The sequence below is a fragment of the Hesperophylax consimilis genome, chromosome 4 (assembly GCF_061612785.1).
Source record: "Hesperophylax consimilis isolate HC1 chromosome 4, BYU_Hcon_1.0, whole genome shotgun sequence".
NCBI lineage: Eukaryota > Metazoa > Arthropoda > Insecta > Trichoptera > Limnephilidae > Hesperophylax > Hesperophylax consimilis.
Window position 1 is genome coordinate 14,218,198 of NC_142839.1, and position 25,248 is coordinate 14,243,445.

A 25,248-nucleotide genomic window follows, 5' to 3' on the forward strand; every position below is an offset into this window, starting at 1 on the left:
TAGAGATGTTCCGACTAGTCGGTAAAGCCGACTATCCGGCCACTATTGTAGTCGGCGATTAGTCGGCGACTAATCGGCAAAGAGCGCCGACTATCCGGCTTCTTACGTTGTATGTATTTCTCAATAATATGAATGCGGGGGAACTACATGAAATAAAAACCTTAATTATGTATATTTTCTTTTTATAATCAGTCTTATACATTAAAAAATGTAAAGCAATCTTTCCTTTGGTAATCACTTTTTAAAATTACTTGCTTGTAAAGAAAACATAATTATGACATTTATTGAACAAAATTAGTATCTATCCTAATTAACATAAAAAACAACATAATATCTTCTTATCTTCAATGAACATTTATAAGTATTTCTTATTATTAAAATAAAAAAGTAGATTTTTTCAATTAACAAACTCAGTTATATTTATTAAATCAAGATTGTATGTACAAGATGCACAGTAATATATGTATATATTATATATATATATATCCAAAAATTCTAAACATGAACTGTTTGATAAAAACAAAAAAAAATGAAAAAAACATATTTCTTATAACCATACCTACATAATCTAATCAAATCAAAGTCACAATTGTGACAACCAAAAATATCATAATCTCCTTATATTTTTTATAACTTATATTTTTTAATTGAGGGTAAATTATGATGTAAGGAGACTAAAGCTTCTGCCTTTCTGGTAGCAATCGATTTCTTTTTGTTTCATATATGTTTCCGGCCTCTGAGAACAGCTTCTCACTGTAAACAGAACTTGCGGGACAGCAGAGGTACACTTTGGCCATGCGCGACATTTCAGGGTACCTAGAACTATCCCCGAAACCGTAATCGGCTTAGCCGACTAGTCGGCTAGTCGGCGAAAGTCATAATCGGCACATCTCTACTTAATATGCAAAAAAATTATAAGATAACACTTGGTTACTATGAGTACTACTTTTTATGTAATATGAGAAATTACTACTACTCTTTTTATATCGGGGGAGATGGTAAAAGATTTTTTTTAAATGTTCAAGATTTCACATGTGTTGACAGTTAACAAATCTGACTGAATCTTGCGTTTGTCCTAAGTTAAGTTTGACGGTTAGAAAATATGCATAAATTATTAAAATAACCCAAACTAAGAACCTAAAAACCGATTTGTGCATGTTTAAAACACAGTTATTTTATAAATTTTTGCATATTGAGTTTGCAATGGAGTAATGCAATTTTATCATTTTATTTTCAAGCAGTTTCTCAACAGGTTAAGCAAGGTCTATGAACTAAGGTCTCCGAAAACCAACTAGATTAGAGGTTTCCTGGTAATTAATTGAGAAAAAAATCCTCTGACCGCCATTTCAGCCCTTCACAGCCCCCTTGTAGCCTTTCACCGCCACCCATTTGCCCTCAAGATCACCACCGTCCCCTGGATCTTACCAACGCCCCTAGGAAAGCAATATCGCCCCCGTTGGGAGTCACCGAATTAGCTCTGAATACCTACTGCTAATAATATTAATTAATAACAATTATTTTAAGGTAATTTACATTAAAAGATTCTATTTTATAATAGAATTTACATAAGTACCTCTACTTCTGTACGCAACAATAATGGGGAATACTATTGCAATCAAAGTTGAAAGAATTATAAAAAATGTCGCTTTTGAGCACAGGGTACTTTTGTACTTAATTGACGTATTATAACTAAACACTTCAAAGAGTACCATTTTGTGAATATTATTTATAAGATTATCTTTTAAAGTTTTTAAAAATTCATTCGCAACACAACAAGGCACATTGTTGTCATTCCAAAATGTTTTGTTTGTTTATTGACTTGTCAGTTGCTAGGCAACAAACTACTGTGACATTACCAACATAAAAAACACAATTTACACAATAAATAATATGATCAGGTAGGTACCTACTTAAATGTAATCATAATTTTATTTTCCTCAACTGTTCTCCTGGATACTGGATACTACCCAGAGATAGATAGTTGATTTATGCCCAGAGAGGAAAAGAGAACGCAGTAGGTACATAATAAGATGGACCTTCCACCCGTTCCACCCACTTCCCACTTCCACCTATAATATTGATATACGTATTCCCCCCGCGAATGTCCCGCACTAGTAAGAGTGTTTTAAATTTTACAAAAGTAATAAATAAACATTTACCATACAATGGTTTAATTTAGGTACCAGTTGTGTACAATTTAAATAAAAATAAAAGAGATGATATTCACTTGAGATTTATTTCCAAAAAATGAATCTAAAATAATATAACCAATATGATACTACTTACTGGACGCTGTTGCTGTTGAGAATAGACTGTTGGTTTTGTCGTTATTACTTTTTGGGTTATTATGCCGTGTTGCATTTCCTCGTATTTTAGGCAACGTTTCTGACAGTGTCCATCTCACTGTGGCACTTACCGTACACAATAACCCCTGCTCGTTGGAATAGTAAAGGAGCCAAGCCAAGTAAAGTAAGTACCTATGTGAAGCCGGTCACGGCATGACGACAAAGACAATGACTTTATAGGATGTAGATGTGGGTAGTTACCATTTAACCAACAATGTCCCATTTAACATTTTTAACCACATAAGGGTGGTATCAATTACAAGACCTGTTGTATTTTATTTGCAGGTAGGTTGGTACATAGATATTGCAAAAAGTACATAACATCTACCTGTTTTTTAGGTTATCTAAAATTCATGTTTTTTTGACATACGAGTAAATGACCATATTCCATAGGCGTGCGTTGGCTCTATATAGTTTTCAAATTCGGATATGAATAGTAAAACTTTATTGTTTATTGAACATTTGAAAATGGTCATTTTAATCTTTTTCCGCTGATTATTGTGGCCAACATAAGGAAGCTCACAAGTTCCTTACAAATTCCACGGAATAAGTACATTTCGATCTTTTTCTATAATTTGTAAATACCTCTATTTCTAATTTCACTTTTATTTTTGTGAATGAATGAAAATCTTGGAAGGGGAAATTATCCCACTTCCCCACAATCCGATCAAGATGAAAATCTCTATCAACTTTCGATGGCGATCAAGTAGGTACACACTCGCGGACATATACGAGTTTCTCTTAAATTGGATGACATTACAGCAGTTAATATACGAAATAAATGTCGATCATGGCCGATCGGCATTTGGCGAGGTTGGGAGAGTTGTCGACTCCAGTTCCTGTTAGGAAGGTTCAATTCTCAGTCAAACCATTTTTTTTTAGTTTTGAAAGACGTTAAACAGATGAAGGTATTACATTATTACATTTGAAACAGATAAAGGTATTATAAAAAAACTTTACTGGTGGATTTTTTCTGCCTTCTTTTAATCGCAATGGTTCGATTTTCTTTGGTTACGCTAAGGCACAGTTTTTCAGCCAATATGCCACTGGCAGTGCTATGTACCCACTCTACTCCCGTCCTTTGTCTATTTATCCTAAACCTATATGCATCCCCCACCCTTCCCACCTCTCCTCAAAAAATCTCACAATAAAATAAAATACTTATATTGTCACACATATATTATTTAAAGTTCATAATTGGAACAGATGTTTTTCTTATTATTAAATGTAAGTTAACTTGAAAGATTTGCTGTCAATTTTTCGGGAAATAAGAAAATAAAAAATATATTACTTATATAAATACTGTTGTATGTGATGTATAAATAATTACCAAATTGTTTAAAAAATCGTTTCAAATCCGGAAAAGCGATAAAGTACGGTCCTACGGAATCATCGAATGAATATAGTGTATACTCGTATAACTAGCGCAGACCTGTGAAAATAACGGGATTGTCATTAACGCGCTATTGACTAATATTTCGTCACTATTATCAGACGAGTATTGCGCACGAGAGCGTTGGAGGACTAGACTAAGTCAAGGTAAAAAAATAACGATTTTTTTCGCTTCTGTCCCATCTAAATATAATACATCGATGGGAATGGTCTGAATACCTGACAAATCAGTTACAAATGGCAAACAAAATAATTTTCCGTTAAAAATATGATTTTACTTCATCGTTGTCTAGATTATCTTAAAACATTAAAGTTTGCATGAGACGATGTGTGAACGTGAATGAGGCAAGGAGTGTGAACCAAGACTGATTTGTTTGGCGGTCCGTCCTCTCTGCCTACTCCTGCGGGAAGCAGCATGATGGTTAGTTAGTTAGTTAGTTAGTAGGTAGCTGGTGTGATGAATCAATACGGTGGCATTTATTTTCCGAGAGATATTGATACGAGTATGATACAACACTGAAGAACGAATGACTTGTACATATCGACGCACTCTAGTAAAAATACCGGGAATTATTATAGTGTAATTAATTATTTGTAACTATTAGTAGTTCTGTGAAAAAACAGTTGACCTCGCGTCAAAAAAGCATGTTTCTGAATTTAATTTTCAAATATAAACCTTATACTTTATGCAACGTTCTTTAAATTTAAAATAATTAGGAATTATACAATTTGTTCAAAGAACGTATCTCAATTAAAATTATTTTTTCAAAACTTCTTCATGCAGGTAGGTACTACAGTATAGACAAATTCGAATAAGAAAGTTAACATTTTTCGTTTGAGAGTAAAGTTGGATATATCATCTTCAATGATTCAATATTACAATTTGAGGTTTTACTCAATCAATAAGTCATTTCACTAAAAATAATACTTTACAAGTAGGTACCTTTTTAACATTAGCTCCACACAGGAGGACCTGAGGAAAATAATTTCCCTAAGGGCTTATGTCATCCTTGGAAATGGTGCGTGCATGGTTTTTTTAAGGAAAGGAAGGAGACGAAGATCTGGGAAGGAAAAAGGTATAATGGGTGAGTAGAAATCTGGGGGTCGGTGTGTCCAGGAGTGACGGACGTTTGAATCCATCCCTCCCACAATGGTGCAAGGTGATGGGTCGAGATAGTCCTGATGGAGAGGTAAAAAGATCTGAACATGAACCTGGGCACCCCTGCTAAGTCACCAAACGTAGCGAACCACTTGGGGTGACCTTTGGTACAAGTGTTGGTTATCCTATTAATTGTTCCCGGGGCCGCGGTACCCATCGCGGCTCCCAAATTCAAAGTACCTACCAATCCTTAACTTTACCACCAAATAAGTGTTGGGTTGAGTAATGATAACATACATAATAAGTACCTATATTATTGAATATCTTCTCTGGTAGAAATTATAAAGTTCTAAATGAAACAATCGGTTAGAATTGGTTACTCATATTTACTCTTCGATAGGTGAAACCATCGGTTAGAATTGGTTACTCATATTTACTCTTCGATAGGTGAAACCATCGGTTAGAATTGGTTACTAACACTCACTCTTCGATGGGTTGCCTTTTCGTATACAGATAAATTATGTTTTGGGTGAAAAGCAGGCGCCCCAAAGACTTGTATTTGTAGATACGAGTAACAAGACAAAAGGGTCTGTTCGGTCAGCAACCTGCTTCTGAGGGTCTCAGTGTCCTAGTGGGAAGGTTCAAATTTCAGGTTTACTTTCAGCTACACAATAGGCCATGTTACCTGATATCCCCCGTGGAAAAGGAGCGAGGTGGTGGGAGGCATACTCCTTCAGGAGCCTACGTCCTCCGGAGTATAAAAGCCCTCGGCTCCTGAAAATCATTACCAGTTTGCTACCGCAGCAATCCGGAGTCATTCCTTCCTCTTGGAACTCTCTGTTTTTCGCAAAGCTAACAGTTTCTTCAAGTTTTCGGTGACCGCTCATTTTAAAGGTAAGTTGAAAGTTTTATTACAATTTGACATCACTTCTGAATATTTACAGAATAATAAACAAGAATTCGTTCATAAATCTTGCGCAAAATACTAACACTATACATAGTTTTCGGTGCTATAAGATGAAACTGAGTTTATCGTTAAAAAAAATTAAAATTTAATTTTTTATTTACAAATATCTACTAAATTAAATAATGGTTCACAGATAAAACTAATTTAAATATTCGAAATTAAAGCTGACAATATTTCCCACACAATACAAGTGAATGGTGACATTAATTGCATGCCATTTTGTATGGGTAGTTTAATAAATGATCACGAATATTATTACATTACATTACTAATAATAATATGTCTTCTGTTCTTGGATAAAGCATTTCAAATAATTCGTATTAATTATTTAGATTTAAAATGACTCAACCTTCATCGAGGATGGACAGGATGTCGTCTAGCATGACCTCCAGCATGACCGGCATGAGCGGCCTCGGTGGCATCTCCAGTATGTCCGGCATGGGCTGTCTGCGCGGGGACATGCAGAACCTCAACATCGGAGGTATGGCCTCCAACTACACCCCGGGGATGTCGGGCTCCTACAACGTGTCCAGCTTCCAGCAGCGCCCCGGCCTCAGCAGGAGGCCTCCGAACCAGAGGCCCGGCCCCACGGCGCAGCCCCGCCCTGGCCGCTCTCGCTCTGCCGGAGCCAACCACCGCATGAACTTCTCCACGCGAAACAGCCCCAATACCCAGTTCTCCCACAATATGATCTCCCGCATGGCTGATCAGAACGAGCGTCGTCGCCGCCAGGAAAACTTTGAGACCCAGCCGCAGAGCTATTACTCCCAGCAGCCCCTGAAGGTGGAACTTACCGAGTTCTACGCCAGGGACAACTCCAAGGACCATCATACCGATCAGTATGAATTGGTCAATGATACCGTATTGCCCACCCCGGTCCTGCGTAGAGGGCAGAACTTTTTCTTCGCTGTTCGCTTCGACCGGACATGGGATAAGCAGCAAGATATTATCAGAATCGTATTCGGGTTTGGTAAGATGATTGATTTGGTATTATAATTAGTGTCCCTATTTTTATATACTTTAAAAATTGCTAATGAAAATAACTCATTCTTATAGGACCCAAACCATCTGTCACCAAGGGAACCCGAGTTGTATTGCCTGTCAACTGGTCTAGTCAATACGGAAACTTGCAGCATAGCCGCGATATGCCAGGAGTGCAAGGCATGTCTGGTATTACTGGGAATATTGGGATGTCAGGAATTTCTGGAATATCTGGAATTTCTGGAATTCAAAGCACCAGCGTTCCTGGATATGGAATTCGCCGTGGATCCTTCTCCAACGAGCCCATTCCTCAGCATAGTCCCCTTAGCCCACACGGCCCCATGGACCGAATGGAACGACTGGGTAGCGGACAGCATAGCAGACCTGGCTATGGATCTCGTCATGGGTCCATGCAGAATTTGTCAGCTCTTGCTCATGAAATGGATCGTTGGGAGATTAGCATTCAACGTCAAGATGCCAATACAGTCACATTCCAAGTGCACATCCCGGCTTCTGCCCAGGTTGGACAATGGCACTGCTGGGTTCAGACCAACAGACAGGGCCAGCGAGACAACCGTTACGACTACAAGTGCGAGGAAGACATCTACGTGCTGTTCAACCCTTGGTGCCGCGAGGACCCCGTCTACATGGACAACGAGGCGTTGCGTAAGGAATATATCATGAACGATACTGGAAAGGTGTGGTGCGGATCGTACAGGCAGCCCAAGGGACGCCGCTGGATTTATGGACAATACGATGATGTCATTCTTCCTGCTATCATGTATTTGCTGGAACGCAGTGGAATTTCTCATCCCGACAGAGGCAACCCTATCCAGATGGTTCGCGCAATTTCGGCTATGGTATGTAATTTTATAAATAAGGTGTTAAATAAATGTAGATGCTTTTACTAATTTCTTAATTAATTGCATCATTACTTCTGCAAACAGGTGAATGCCAATGACGACGAAGGCCTGATGGTTGGACGTTGGGACAGCGAGTACAAGGAAGGAGTTGCTCCTCACGCCTGGACCGGCAGTGTGGCCATCATGGAGCGTTACCTCAGTGACGGTGGTCGCCCGGTAGAATATGGGCAGTGTTGGGTGTTCTCCGCAGTGGTCGTTACCATCTGCAGAGCTCTAGGTATAAAAAATACACGGACTAGTTAATGAAATATTATCTAAATATCCTACATCATCATTGTTCTTACACAAAATTTCTTATACGCAGGTATTCCTTGCCGATCCGTGACCAACTACGTGTCCGCTCATGATACTAACCGTACCTTGACTGTGGATAAGTTCTTCGACAAGGAGGGTAACGAGATCCCCAACGGACCTGATGAAGACTGCTTCGACTCTTGTTGGAACTTCCACGTGTGGAATGATGTTTGGATGACCAGACCAGACCTACCTCAAGGTTTGAACCATATTATCTCCACTTTGTCATTTTTGTGGTACGACTTCTTTCTCACTGACCATTTTGCTCATACTTTTTTTCTTAGAGTATTGTTATTCTATAACTTTTTTAATATTTGTATTTGTTTCTTGATCAGGATATGGTGGGTGGCAGATCATCGACGCCACTCCTCAAGAAGAGTCCGAGAGCGTGTATCGCTGTGGTCCAGCCAGTTTAGAGGCTGTGCGTCGCGGTGAAGTAGGCTTCCAATACGATACACCATTCGTATACTCCGAGGTCAACGCTGACATGTGCCACTTCCAGGAAGATGAGAACTCCGAGTGGGGCTTCTCCAGGATGGCCACAAACCAATACTCGTGAGTTACCCACCAACAATATAAAGATTTCTGCTTCATTTTTTGTAAATGTTTTTCAATAATACATTTTAACGATAATTTGACAGGGTTGGTCGCAAGTTGGTGACCAAGAACCCCAACAGGGATGATGATGAGGGAGACAGTGACATGCTGGAAGTGACTCATGAGTACAAGACACCAGACAACTCTGCCACGGAGAGGCTCTCCATATTCAACGCTTGTCGCGGCTTCACTCGTGCCCAGCAGTACTACGAATTCCCGAACAGGGAGACAGAAGATGTCTTCTTCGATCTGGTTGACATTGATATTGTACCATTCGGCCAGCCTTTCGACGTGGTCGTCAACATTCACGTGAGTCTCAATTACTCAAGTATTTCTTAACCCACATACATAGGACTCAGTGTATGCTTGGGTAGTATATTATAAGTACTAATTATTTATGTTTCTTCAGAACAAATCACACGAGGAGCGTACCATCAGCGCTGTATTGACAGCCAACTCCAGCTACTACACTGGAGCCATCGCCTCTCGTCTGAAGCGCGTCCAAGGTGACTTCGTCATCAGAGCCGGTCAGCGTGAAGTCTTGAAGGTGCACGTGACTCCTCAGGACTACATGGACAAGCTGGTGGATCACTCTCACATCAAGATCTACGCCATGGCGTTCGTCAAGCAGACTCGTCAGACTTGGTCCGAGGAAGACGACTTCCCTCTGCACAAGCCTAGGATGCAAGTGCAGGTACGAAAATAAAACAAATATTTATATTTATAAATGATACTATTATGAATTATTATAACTGGCGACGACTATAAATACTATTCTCTTTCCACAGGTACGAGGCCAGCCTTGCGTGAACCAAGAATGCCACGTAACATTCAGCTTCCAGAACCCATTGACCACAGCTCTTACTGATTGCTTCTTTACATTTGAAGGACCCGGTCTTCAGAGGCCAAGACAAGTACGTCAAGCCATATAATATTTGATATCTCTTTCTCTTATCTTATGTCATTCAATAAATCATTCGATTTTGTCCTTCATTTACTCTACCTACTACTTCTCGATTGAATTTACAATATTTATTTGCTTTTGTTTCGCAGATCCGCTACAGAGACGTGAAGCCAGGTGAATTTGTCACCTACAGCGACAAGTTCTTGCCCAGACGTAATGGAGAGCGCAAGATCGTGGCATCATTCTCCTCTCGCCAGTTGGATGAGATCAATGGTTCCACCACGGTCAACGTGCGCGGTTAGATTCTTCCACGAATATCATAGATCTTCCAAGATGACCCAAGCCTTCTCAATGTGATCGATAATGATTTTAATTTCAAAGCACTAAAAACTTACGATGATCTCTAAAAATGGATCAATAAACACGATCGTCTTTACTGAGAACAGTTTTGTTTAGTTAGATAGATTGAATAACTTTGTAAATATTAACATCGGATTCAGGTTCACAAGATTCCAATGTATTAAAGTACTTGTAGATTGTGGATCTCTATATCCACTTTGAATACACAGAACCAGCTGCCATTTTAATATAGTAGATTAGGTATAAACATGTATCTATAATGTTATAATATATTTGTTTAATTTTCAGTAATTATCAATCCAATTTATCATCAAAGCGTGAACAGTCAGTGTTGAAATCGAATTTGATATTTTTATTCCTTAAGTGACGACTAAGCAATGATTCAGGAACCGCAGATTGATTAAGTGTTAAGTTTATTGTCTTTTTGATTTATTTTGTTTTTTAATGCATGCTCTGAAAATCGCACTGAAAAGTTCAAAACGTAAAAACGCACCACTTTGCAACTACCATAAAAAAACATTCACTTCATACGCAAACAACCAAAGGATACATTTTAATATAATTTATATATATTTATCTATTGTATAATTATTTTAACTTTTTAATACCTATTATATTATTTTATCCGATACGTTTTAATTATAATCTGGATTTAAGCCCATTGAATAATATGTGCCATATTAACTGCCTAATATATAATATGTAAACATTTGTTTTTGTAATATTGCCTATTGTGTTTCAAATACTGTTGTTATAACTTTTTCCCATACAAAATGAGTGAGGTTATTCCAACTTTATTATACTTTTATTTATTTATGTAATATGTTTTATATTTACTTATTTTATTATGTTACGATTATTGCACTCTGTTATGTGTTTGTGTTATTTTTGGGATCCTGAAAACAATTAATAAATACATTTCTTTTCTGCAACCTTAAAGCTTAGTTTTATTCAGAATACTATAAAAAACCTGTATTTATTATTTACTACAGAAAGCCTCATGTGGCATTTATTACTCACCAAAGAAAGCCTGAAGCATTATTTATTACTTACCAAAGAAAGCCTTCAGTACTATTTAATACTTTCCAAAGAAAGCCTGAAGTACCATTTATTACTCGCCAAAGAAATGCTGAATTTAATACTTTCCAAAGAAATGCTGAATTTAATAATTTCCAAAGAAAGCCTGAAGTACCATTTATTACTTAACAGAGAAAGCCCGAAGTACTATTTAATACTTTACAAAGAAAGCCTGAAGTACTATTTAATACTTTCAACAGAAAGCCTGAAGTACCATTTATTACTCACCAAAAAAGCCTGAAATACCATAAACAAACTTTCCAAAGAAATAACAAAGTACATAACTACACAGTTAAATTCACTCGAATTTCCGATTTACTTCGAAAAATATTTTAAATCACTTATTATAATTAACACTTATTATAATTCTTATTTTCATTCATTCAAGCACAGAGACATGTAATGAATTTTTCCCACACAAATTTCACGGTTTATTCATATTACACCAAAATATTCGTAGTATGTTTCAAAATTTTGATGAATTTATTATTAAAATCAATAATCTAATATTACAACCAGACTGTATAATATTAACAGAGACATTTACAAATGATGAGTCACCAGCTTTTCAACTTCCTAACTATACATACATCCCAACTAAAATAAATATCAATAAAAATAGTGGAATCGCAATATTCGTTCACACCAAATTCAGTATTGTCACGACTTTAGAACACCCAATATTACTGACTAACTGTATTCAAATCGAAATTAAACTCGATAAATATATTTACCACATAATTGCCATTTACAGAACACACGAATCAAATATTTCACATTTTATAACTCAACTGAAAAATATATTACTACCGCTTAAAAATAAAACCTGTTTTATCGCGGGTGATTTTAATATTAACATTAACGAAAAATCAGAAAATATTTTCAAAAATGAGTTCCTAAATTGTATGACTGAATTAGATTTTAAATCATGCATAAACAAAAATACTAGAGAAATGCACGGACAAAAATCGTCTTGCTTAGATCATATTTGGATAAACATAAAATTACAAAACCTATATAAAATCAAAACAATGATTTGGCAAACGAATATTACTGACCACCACACTTGCTTATTATTGTATGATAATGAAATAAAATCACAAATTAAGGCTCCAATTACTATTAAAAAAACCACAAATATTGCCACTTTAGAGAAAAAATTGAAAGCAGAAACTTGGTGTACGATACTACAATCTAACGATGTCGAACAATGCTCAAATATGTTTGAAAAACAAATTATGGATCATATTGAAACCTCCACAACAGAGGTCTCATTATACACGAATTCAAAATTCAGACGTATAAAACCTTGGATCACTTGTGGCCTAATAAAATCTATCAGAGAAAAAGAAAGGCTATATAAAAATACAATTAAAAATCCACACGATGAAAATGCTAAGATAGTTCTCAAAAAATATAGAAATAAATTAACAGCTTTAATTAAAAAAAGTAAAGACGACTACTTTAAAAAAATAATCTCTACTTCAGAAAACAATCTAAAAGTTATTTGGAAAACGGTAAATTATGCAATTGAAAATAAGAAAAAAAATAATTCTATAAAATATTTAAAACATGAAAATAATATCATAGATGTATCCAAAGACCCAAAACTAACAGCAAACATTTTTAATTCTTATTTCTCTAAAGTAGGAAACAATCTCGCTGATAAAATCACTAAATCTGTACACACACCAAAAACTATAACAACTAATACCCAAAAACAAAATACACTATACACTTTTAAAAAAACTACCGAAACTGAAATACAACTTGTAATAGAAAGCATGAAAGACGGATCCTCTCCAGGTTTTGACCACATTTCTGTGAAAATTCTTAAAGAAATGAAAATGTATCTACTGAAACCACTAAACCACCTTATCAATCTCAGTCTGACTAAAGGCATATTCCCAACAAATTATAAAAAATCTATAATATCCCCTATCTTTAAAACCGGCGACCCGCAAAATGTTTCAAATTATCGACCGATATCACTAATATCGAATATAGCAAAAATATTTGAAAAGATTGTGAAAAAAAGGGTTGTTGATTTTCTAGAAAACAATAAAATATTACATTCCAATCAATTCGGATTCTTAAAAACAAAAAGCACACAAGATGCAATAGCAAATGTAACATCATTTATATACTCTGCACTTGACGAAGGAAATAAATGCGCAGGAATATTCATAGACCTAAGAAAAGCATTCGATAGTATCTCACACGCAAAGCTTATCAAAAAACTGAAATTAAATAACATCAATGATAAAGCCGTCCAATGGATAGAAAGTTATTTGAACAATCGTGCACAATTTGTTAAAATAAATGACCAAACTAGCGACCAAGAAACATCAAATTTTGGTATCCCACAGGGCACCGTGCTTGGACGAATATTGTTCATTTTGTATGTAAACGACATATTTATTCAACCATTGCATGGCCAAATTATCTCTTACGCTGATGATACAGTCCTTATAATAAAAGAAAAAACTTGGGAAAAAATTAATCTAAAAGCTACAGAAGACATAAATAATCTAAAAATATGGTTTGACAATAACCTCTTGTCGTTAAATAGTGATAAAACATATGTCATTCCTTTCGAAATTAACACTAACATTGTACCTCCAAATCTTCAAATATTCTTACATAATCATTCTCTCGCACAACACGATACTAATCACTGCCAACAAAAATGTTCACTTCTGAAAATAGCGGATAAAATTACATATCTTGGAATAATCATAGATAAAAACCTAAAATGGAAAGATCACATCGACCATACAATAAAAAGAGTTAGGAAGTTAATTCATATATTCTTACGAATACGAAACTTCTTATCAACGAAAAACCTATACTCAATATACTACGCATTAGTACAGTCTATTCTTCAGTATGCCATTATCAGTTGGGGAGCAGCTTACAAAACTAATCTGACCCCCATAGAAATTGTTCAAAAACTAATAATAAAAATTATACTAAAAAAACCTCCAGACTTCCCAACTGACAGAATATTCGAAGAATTCAAAGTTCCAACATTTAAAAACTTATTTATAAAAAATTCAATTATACAAATTATAAAAGAAAAAGATAAATACGCATTCATAACTGAAAATCGTACTAGACTTAAACATGTATTTGTGTGCCCCAAATTAAACACTTCTTTTGCACAACACCATTATACTCACCAAGGAAAATTCTTTTTCAATAACCTACCAATAGAAATCAGAAGCATTAGGAACAAAATTCAATTGTTGAACTCCATCAAAAAGTATTTTAGAGAATGTCACACTAAAAATCTTACTTGTTTTTCTTCTTACTGAATACATATATGTTTACATATTTTAGTTAACGGGTCTGATTGCCATGTGTCTATATTACCTACACATACATATATATTGAAATACATGATTATAGTAAATAGTAATTGTAATTATATGAAATGTATTAACTGTATTAACTGCATTGTATTAACTGTACGCGTGACTTTATTTGTACATAATATGTGAAATGTTAACTCTTCTTCCATCCACAAGCTAAGGCTTTTAATGGAAGACCAGTAAAATTATAATATATTATGTTGTTTATTGCATTAAATAAAAAAAAAAAAAAATAAAAAATAAAAAAAATAAAAAAAAAATAAAAAAAATAAAAAAAAAATTTATTATTATCTATCCACACACTTCCTTCCTTTTATAACAATCTCAGGCGAAATTACGTAATGACATTTTATGGACATACGTAATAGGTACTACAACTATGTAATAACTAAAAAAATTCTAACTGTATCTTATTGTACTGTGTATGTCTTAACAAATAAATAAATAAATAAATGTATACAATTTACTAGTCCGTAAGATGCCAGACTTAGCACAGTCATTCATATTGTTTCCTCTGTCTCTATGAGACCAAATTCACTGAAACTTTGGATTTGTTATAATAATGATATAGACTGAATACCGAAAATGACGATTTGTAACAATGATTAAAACATGTATACAATTAACTAGTCGTAAGATGCCAGACTTTAGCACCGCCGTTCATGTCGTTTTCTCTGGATCTATTAGAACAAATTCACTGAAAATTTGGATTTGTGATAATAATGATTAGAGACCGGATTATATGCATTTGCATATTTGCATATGCAAATGCATATTTAGACCCTTTTCAGCGGTAGTTGCATATTTTAGCATATAATTTGAGATCTTGCATATTTACGCTTGATATCGTTCAGATGCCTCACATAGCGACACTATAGACGTCAGATAGCAAGGCTCGCGGCCATCGAAGCTGAGCGAAGAACTGATAACTGATCTTACTGATCGCTACGGCTGGCGACCGGAGCGGGGCGGAACCTCTCTCATCTTCGCCTGCGCTCGCGCCTACTCGGCTTAATTCGGCTAATTGCCGAAAACAATTCATTCATTCGTATGAGGGGTGATTTGGTATATTTTTATAGTAATTAAGTGAATTGCGTATTTTGTTTTTGACTGGTCGCACGCGCTTTTTAGAGTTTCGTCTAGTGTTTTGTTTGTTTGCACGAAGTTGTACATTGTGAAAGTGAACCATGCCCCCTGATAAAAAAGTGCCCATACGTGGATAGCTGAATATCCTGGAATATTTACATACAACGTAAAAGTTTTATACTGCCGAGTTTGCGAGAAAAACATTTCTAGCACAAAAAAGTTCCAAATAGACCAGCATGTCAAAACCAGTGTTCATATCGCAGGAGTGCAGAAGAAGAGCCCAGTACAGCAAGTTTTTACAGTGAAGTAACCTCCAAAGGTAAACAACAAAATCACTTTAGCATGGATCTATGTGAAGCATTTCTTGCAAGCAATATCCCTCTATACAAACTGACAAATCCTGCCTTGAAGGATTTTCTCAGAAAATATTGCATAAATCAAAATTTACCGGATGAATCTACTTTACGTAAAAATTACATACCATCAATTTATCTACATGTGCTGGAAGAAATACGCAATGAACTCAAGGATAACATCATATGGATTTCAGCTGACAAAACCACCGACACTTGCGGCCGTTACATTGCAAATTTGATTGTTGGTGCATTAAAACTTGAACCTTCACCTTCCTATTTGGTGGTCTGCAGAGAACTTGAAAAGGCAAATCATTCCAGGCAAAGCCCTCCAAGTATTTTATCCCAATTTGATTCATGTGACGTGTTTTGCTCACGGAATTCACAGACTCGCCGAAGAAGTGAGATCTACGTTTCCGAATGTAAATAACCTGATTTCATCAGCAAAGAAAGTGTTTTTTAAGGCGCCTGCTCGTATAAAGGCCTACAAAGAAAAACTGCCAAATATCCCTTTACCTCCTGAGCCAGTAATAACACGTTGGGGTACATGGATCGAAGCTGCGATGTTTTACCATGAACATTTTGAAGCCATCAAGGGTGTTATCAATGACTTCGATAGTGCAGAGGCTTTGGCAGTTTTCCAGTGCAAAGAATCGTTTGACGACGCCAGTATTAAAAAAAAACCTAGCTATGATTACCACTCATTTCGCCTACATACCTGCAAGTATAAAAACGCTTGAAACTCATGGATTGGCGTTGAATGCATCTATTCAGGTTATGAAGGAAATTCGCCTTGTGAATTCCTCGTTGCCAAAGCTATTCCCGAGTAAACTCAAAGAAAAATTTGAAAACATACTGAATAATAACCCAGGGTTTGAACCTTTGTGCCAAGTTGATAACTTCATCAACGGGGCAGGTGAAATTTTGCCCGGAACAATAAGTTCAAAAATCGCACCCAAATTTAAATTCTGTCCAGCCACATCAGTAGACGTAGAACGTTCCTTTTCCGCTTACAAAAATATATTAAGCGATCGTAGACACAATTTGTCTACAGAACATTTAGAACAGTACTTTCATATACGTTTTTAAAAGTAAATTCTAAATTTTATTGTTAAATACATTTTATAATTGATATTTTCGAAAATATAATTGTTATCCTTGAGAACTAATAGCTTACTAAAATAAAAAAATATGTAAAAATACGACTTCCTGTATTATTTCATGTTGCATATTTTGACCCTTTTTATGGATTTTCGTGCATATTTTAGCTATTTTTATTGCATATTTGCATGCATATTTTGGGCTATTTTTGTTGCATATAATCCGGTCTCTAATAATGATGAACTGAACATGAGCCAAAATATCGTCGATTGTACCAATAATTAAAAACAAATTGAGGTATATAATATCTCAACACCTCATCCTGTATGCCAATTGAAGTCCCGTAAACCCTTCTGGGTAGAATTCCGATTACCTCTCACTCCAGAAAATAGGTGGAAATTAGGTGGAGTGGAAATCGTCCGACGCGACGTGGGGAATGCCCACCTCGTCCCCATTAATGGACAGGTTGGGTTCTCCCTGCCTCGTAAACTCCGGTCCTACATCAACAGGATAAGGTGCACCTACAGCTACTGTGCCCACATGAATTGGGACCTTAGAGTCGGCGATGCGTACGAATTTGTTTTTGTAATATTGGTATGGTGCAGACCAACGAACATGTGCTCAACGAATGCCCGCTCCATTAACTCCCCGGCGGGATTGATGAGGTCCACACTGCCCACAGAATGGCACCTGAGACCCTAGATGTACACCTCTGACCCGCCCTACCATACGAAAGAATAAGAATAATTAAAAAATGATGCAATTTTCGTCACTGACATGATAGTACATTTAATCACTCCAAGTCGATTAATCCCATTAATTCTAGGAAGTCGCGCGCGTGACACAGAAATTATACTTAACGTTTTCAAAACATTACATTATGCACGGAGGATATAGGTAAAATTAAATTCACGTAATTGTATCTCTGAAGAAAATACTTCATTATTGATGACAGACGTGTCAACCTACGCATTTTTACAACGTGCTATAATAATTTGAATCGGTTGTGTTAAATTACTATTCCAGTTTATAGTGATTTTAGCGCTCCAAGCTTATGCACTCTGATTGCAGACTGCATTACTGCATAGCTTACCTTGAAAGGAATGCAGCCAATTATACATGCCTACAAGGATTTGCTTCACGGTTAGTAAAACATCCCATATATTAATTAAACATGTGACTCATGTGCGTAGGAACCAATCTTAAGTAATATTTTCAATATAGGCTTTGATGTACAATAATTTTATTTTATTTTAGTAAGTTTAAACGCTCTGATGGGCTTTTACATAATATAAATTTTTCAGGCTTGTGACCATATAGGAGTTTTTATTCTTTAAATAACAACAAAAATAACAAAAACTTGATAAATGAACATAACACATGGTACATATTTTTTCTTTATATTTGCATAATATAAGAAAAGGGAAAAAATAAGAGTAAAACCTGTTTTAAAAGTGCAGATGGGATAAAAATAATATAAAATAATAGTACAGGTTAATAATACAAGGGAATAGAGTTAACAATAAGAAGAATATGAAGAAAAAAATATAATCGCTCCTATGCGATGCTCCTAAATAATAACATAAAAATGTTACATAAACATAATATTCATTGGAATTAAACTGATACCAAGGATTTTTTAAAATTATTTGTACGCATTAAGGATGAGACGCGCCTTTCATCTTTAATCTCAAATGCACATAATTAGTTACTACCTGGATATGGATATGTCGATATTTGAGGTAAATTTGTTTGCAAGTGTATGAAGGCGATGTATAGGTGCGCGTGTGTATCAGTTAGACCTGAACTTGTGGAGTAATATTTTTTTGGAGGTTGCTCGATTTCGTACTTTAAAGCGAAGCTAATGCTAAATCACTATTTTCGATTAATCTTTATTACGAATTGGTAATTGGTAATTAATCTTTATTACCAATTTAAAAAATGGAATAAATTGAAGGTTTTTCTATCGTTTCCCTTAAGAAGAATACAAATAAAAAAATTAATTACTCAATAAAAATATTAATGTAAACTACTAAGAAAAATATTTTTTCATTAGAAATGTATGAACGCATAAAAGAAACAACTCAACAAAATACAATATTATAGCCAAGATTATCTGTGACAGTCCCCTTGTCCTTTGGTCCCTTGATTAATTTATTACTTTTTTATAAAATTACCGACTCATGACCGTCACGAAAAACCGTGATCATTTCGCTATAGGAGCCTAGCTAATATTATATACCTAGTTTAGGTCACTCTCCAAACTCAGCTTCGCGGTCTAGAGGCAGAGCGCCCGACTGTCGTCGTGAAGAACCAAGGTTCGATCCCCGCCTTAACGATTTTTTTTTTTCTTTTTGTGATTTTTTTAATATGAGGAAAAGTGATAAAATGCTCTCGTGCTGCGAATTTTAGATATTTTGACTATATGATATTTTGGTCGAAATATAGCTTATAAATCGAGCCGGTAGAGTCGCTCGGTATTTTGATTAATTATTTTTATTTTGAATCATTAAAATTAATAATCAAGGCCGATAACGCGACTAATAACCCTCGCAGACGGGCGTGACAAGTTTAAAAAAAAAAAAAACGCAGCCGTAAGTGAGTTTTTCAAAATTTAGAAATGTTTTTAATATTCAGACTCCATACGGGTATGAGACTGTTAAAACACGATAGATCTTTTCCAAAACGGACAAATATACGGAAATATTTTGAAAAACGACAGATATGACTTCACACTGCCGATATATCTTCGATTCGACCCTATATAAAGCGTTAACGAGACGTTATGTGATATTATTCATTTGCCGTGTTTGAAAACGAAAATTTGCGCGGGACAAGTCAATTGAGGAGTAGATACACGTTGTATACGCGGTTCTCGTCGCGCGAGATACCTCTCCTCGCGGTCTAGAGGCAGAGCGTTCGACACTCGTTATGCAGGACCCGGGTTCGAATCCCATATTTTTATAACTTTTAGTTTTTGTTTATCACATGCTACTTATAAATATGTCATTAGACAGAAAAAAAGAGAGAATGAAATGAAAAGAGAGAGAGAAGAATACTAAAAGTTTCACTTCCGTCGTGCGTAGGCTTGCCACACACTGTATTTTTTTTAAATTCCGATTACCTATTTCGTGACGATATAAGGCATAGAAAGAATATTCACATTTTTGGCTTGTAGCTTACTCATAAAGTCGATGAAATGCACGAGTTTACAGCCTTCTATTTTCTAGGGTTTAGTTTTGTTACTTCTATTTTTTAGGGTATAGTAAGAGGATATTTAGTAAGAATGTATTGTTTTTATGTTGAATCGGTTGACCGGTCAGTGACTGAGTTGGCATCGAGTTTAGGTCCCACCCAGGCGCGGTATATTCAATTCCTCGGCTGGCTAAGTCCTCCACCACAACATAAGCAACATTTTCCGTTTATTGTGGTGTTAGAACTGGTAGCAGGAGTCGTCAGATGTTGTCAGGTTATTTGTATCCCGGGAATGTGTCTTTGTTTAAAAAAAAGAATAGGTACGTGATGTTTGAAGTTAAGCAATTGTAAAAATTGTGCGTACATGTTCAATATTCCTCATATGAATTTGATAGTATTGAGACCACAGTATTGATAATTAGAAACGCTTTACAAATTAATATCGAAGTAGGGATACAGTATACAACAGATGTTAAATATGTTCCACTTGTATAAGGAAACTCTTTGTCATCCGCAGAAAAGTCCCCGCTCTGCCGATCTGAAGGAACTCCCCGTTGCTACTCGTAAGTTGGCACGGATCCAGTGTGAACTTGTTTATGAAATCAAAGCTAGAAGACAGAAGTTGTATTAGAATTTATTGGTCATTATCGGTATTTGATAATATCAAATTTCATTATGTGTTTTCAGCTATGAATATACCTGAACATTTAAATGTTTGTGGGTTTTTCGCAATACATCTGCCTGCATCGTGCGGTCAAACATTTTTTATCCCACCGAAAATCCCTTCATTTATCTCGTAAAACATGCACAAAAATGAATTACCTCCATTAAAAGATAGTACGTGGTAACGTATTGGTATATCTGACATTACGCATTGAAACTAAGTCACGAGCGCTGATATTATATGTCTGGACCACAAATCACGGGTCACGGGGAACACGACAATTATGAACTTGTTTTGTGGGGAATTCTGTTTTGGGGGGAAGCGCTATATTTTGGCGGGAATCCTAGAGTTGCGTCAGTCAATCCGAAGCGGTTCTTCCGGCCTTCACGGTTTCCGGTCGTGCGGCGTCGATAATAATTGAGACCAGAAAGTATTATTTTTATCATGACTAATGACCTTATGAGTGATTCGTGATGACACAGCTAGGTAATGCAATACAGAAATATTTTATTAGAGTAATTTTTATTTACTGTTATTAAATTTATTTTATTTAAATTTAAAAACTTAATATTATTTTTAAATTAAGTTTTTTAAATTATTTGATATTATTTTTATTCAATTTGAAAAAAAAAGGTTTTATTAAGAACAAGATTTGCCGCGAAATTATTATTATTACGCGTGACGGCTGTATCGCCTTGTAAGACATTAACAAACTGGTGAAGAAATTTTATTATTTCTCTCTATTAGTTGTTTACAATTTTTTTAATAAATTACTTTTATTTTTATTATCAGTGTCCTGATTCAATTTCGAGGAATTTTTCAATTTAATAATATCCTTTTAAATTTTCCTACTTTAATGTTATATTATTGAATTGTTTAAAATTGTCTATAGTGGGGTCAATGAGGATGGGATGGTGGACCTTGTATTATGGACATATTATCTAGGAGTGGCGAACGAAATATTATATTACCAGCTGACCGGTGCCCGGCGTTGCTATGGGTTATCCTTAGGGGATAGACATACAAAAGCAAACTTTACTGCAGGTTTTTTTAAGATATACAATTCTGGAGTACATTATTTTGATGTATCTCACAAGGTTTAGCCAGCGTTAACAATGTGGTGCCCGAAAATATATTTTTACGACTTGATTAGAAAACGTCCACTTTTCTCTACTTTCTATACATATAATTTGCATGTATTATATATGTAAGCCTTTTGGAAGAAATTCTCTAAATGATAGTGAAAACACTATCAAAATCCGTTCCGTAGTTTAGAAGAACTAAGCGCACAGACAGACGCGGATAGCGACTTTATTTTATACTATTTAGAGATGGAGATTTAGGTAATTTATTAAATTAGATTAATTTTTATTAGAATTTTTATTAATTTCTAACTTTGTTTACAGCATTGTTTATTTTGTACATATATGTTGTAAATTAGTTGGTATATATTTTTAAATTAGGGTAATCCCCAGCGTGGTTCACATCTAAATGTAGAATGTTTGGTGCCATTTTTAATCTAGTGGGCAGGATGATGAAATATTTTGATAATATTGATGCTTCGCATTAGCACGAATATTCACAACTTCGATTTTGATTAGTCAATAATATTTTTTTTGTGAATATTCCATAGAGTCGCTCCAAGAGTGGAACCAATTTTATTTAATTAAGATTAATTTATTTGCGTTATACGCAGTCTTTTTAAATTTATATTCGACAGTGTTAGGATTTTTTATATCATTTCCCAATAAAATAACGACATTCCAAATTTAAGACCAAAATAAAATTTTAAAAAACATTTAAATATATATAAGACAAACAGTTCTGATAAAGTGTATCTAAAAGAAGGATTTTTCGAAATATTTCCATGGTTTAAAATTAAACATGCAACGGATGTGAGATGACTACTATGTTTTGAAGCTGAAGGAAGTGGGGAGGGGAAGGAGATGTAAAGGACGAAGGTTTGTTTACGTTTAAGTAGATAAATATTAAAATTTACGAAGTTCAAATGGACCAATTCTAGGCAGGAAAATGTCAAAATGGACAAAGTCTAAGCAGATATACAGGGTGTTAAGGGATGTACTTGTACAGTAGGAATTGGACAGCTAGCGATGTGAGGGGTTGGACGGTTTGGGCGGATCGACTGGGTGACCAGTGACGACATGTGCAAGAAATAAAAAAGTTTTTTTTTTGTTTTTTAAAAGAAAAAAATGAAAAAGTCACCGCAGACCAAAATTTCATTTCTATTATTTACTCAAAATAATATCAAGAATCACTGTTTAAAGTAAGTTCGGTGCACCCCTTCACCCTGCATGTTTAAATGGATAAATTTAACTATTTAATATTATAATTTGTTTTCATAATGTGAGATGATTAACGGAATCCCAATACGGAGAATATATTATGAAGCATTATTCGCAGAATCCTGGAATATAGCTGTATTATTTGGCCCCACCCTCTTGAACAAAATCATATCCTAGAAATAGAAAAAGTACAAAAGGGGTTAATGGGTTACCTGTATACGAGAAAGTAAACGTACTATCCATTCCTGTATCCATCCTTATTATTAATAAGAATGCTCGATTTTAACACCTTAGAAGCCGACCGAAATCTATTTTTTTTTTTGGTAAACATTTTTTTAACACTGGAATCATTCTTAATCATCTTATTGTTGAAAGAGGTTAACTTAAATGTGTCTAGCAAGTATACTCGTGGGAGACCCCGTGCACTTTTTTGTGCTCCGAAAGCGAGGATTTCTGCCTACCAGAATGCGCCAATCAACATAGCGACTCAACTGCATTGACCATCGACATGTTCAACGTCACTTATAGATAATTCTGCTAGTATCTTTTGACGCATGCACAAAATAGTAAAACTTCCCACATGACCTTTTATACTTAAATGTACCTCAAATTTGTAACCTTCTTCGTAACATATTGCTGCATAACCTTTTTATGGAGAACATGAATAAATAAATAAATAATGTCAAATGGACTTATCTTATATGGACTTTTATAGACATCAAAGTTAATTTTCAAGTTCAGTAAACGTTCTTTTCAAATTCTGTTAAAATATCATTATTGGCCAGTTGTTTCACAAAACTCAAATAATAACAGAGTTTGAATGGAACTTTCACAGAACTTGAAAATTTTATTTTGATGAATTGTTCCTTATTCTGTGAAACAACCCGTCAAGTAAATTTATCGATTTATCACAAGTGATAAAATCATAGTAAACTGGAATAGTATTTTAACAATTCAAATAATTATTTCACATCGTAAAAATATGTGGGGTGACACATCTGATATCAATTATGAATTGTCTTCATTGGTTATATTTGTATGCAATATTATATACTACGTACGTTTTGCGGTGAACCTTGTATAATTTAAATATGATTTAAGTATAATTTGTCATAATTATTAACATTTCTACGTCACGCCGCTTCCTAGAATAAGCAGGTCTGATCGACTTACAATAAACAAGTTAAAACAATTAAATTGTAAAATGTAATTTCTATACGTAGGCAATGAAAAATAATTCCAAAGAGTGTTTGACCTCCATCAGAATGAACAACTTAAAAAAATAAATGATTTTTATTGTCGTGAAGTTTAATTTGTACGATTCCATTTTAATGTTAAGCTTTTCTTCTCTACCAAATGGTTGGTAATGCCTTCAGAAGGTGAAATAGCTGTCACGTTTAGTATTAAAAACAAACTTATTTAAAATACTCTTAATTTATTAAAAATCTGGTTAAATTATTCGTTTTCCTGTTAAAAACGGGACAGCAGGCCTTTAACGAATGAATTGATAGTTTTGGTTAAAAAGCGATTGTTTTATGAGGACGGCAGAACACGTTTTCATACAAATATTGAACCTGATATTTTCGCATTCGGTCATGATATTTATTGGGAAAAGAACACGTGTTCTCGATATATTCTGTATGACTAATATTATCAGGAAATAGGCATGCTATCTCATTTTTAACAGGATAATTTTTCTCCGGGCAGCACAACTTGTTTATAAATTAACCCTTTTAAAAAATCTTATAAGTAACATTTTTATAATTATTTTATCTAGGTAGGTTCTTATAAAAATAGTTGATGTTACAAAAATTAGTACCTATTATGTTCTATTTTGCTGTAAGTTTTGAATTATTATTATTTTTACCATTTTCTTGTCTATATAACATTATGTCGACCAATAAATATGGGGTAACATTTTTAAGCATTTTTTATAACATAGGCCCTTAAATCCCTTAATCCAGCCCTGTAGATCTATTACTTAATAAGGTCATTTGTAGCCCTGGGTGTGTTATAGCGTGTCATTCTATTATGGTATTTTATACTATTTCATTATCTATTTATAAATAATTAAACGCTACCTGCCTAGTGACATTATTTCCTATTGATTAGTTTATTTATCTTTATCACCTTAGATAAATATTTAAGAAATATTTTCCACTCGATCCACGTTTTTCTTACAAACTACAGATTATGTAGGTCTTAAAAGCGGGAGTTGTGAACTTATGAAATG

At 34.8% G+C, this 25,248-nt stretch overlaps 2 protein-coding genes across 2 annotated transcripts in view; one reads left to right on the forward strand and one right to left on the reverse strand.

Annotated features, from left to right (window-relative positions):
• Positions 1 to 25,248, reverse strand: part of LOC149424250 (transmembrane protein 231) — a 41,257-nt gene that overhangs the window by 3,966 nt on the left and 12,043 nt on the right. The window lies entirely within an intron of this gene.
• LOC149424251 (hemocyte protein-glutamine gamma-glutamyltransferase-like) lies at positions 6,143 to 9,804 on the forward strand. Its single transcript, XM_089631007.1, has 9 exons — positions 6,143 to 6,773; positions 6,860 to 7,644; positions 7,732 to 7,924; positions 8,012 to 8,200; positions 8,337 to 8,556; positions 8,643 to 8,907; positions 9,008 to 9,292; positions 9,387 to 9,512; positions 9,652 to 9,804. Exons 1-9 carry the CDS (start codon positions 6,143 to 6,145, stop codon positions 9,802 to 9,804), a joined length of 2,847 nt encoding a protein of 948 aa, XP_089487133.1.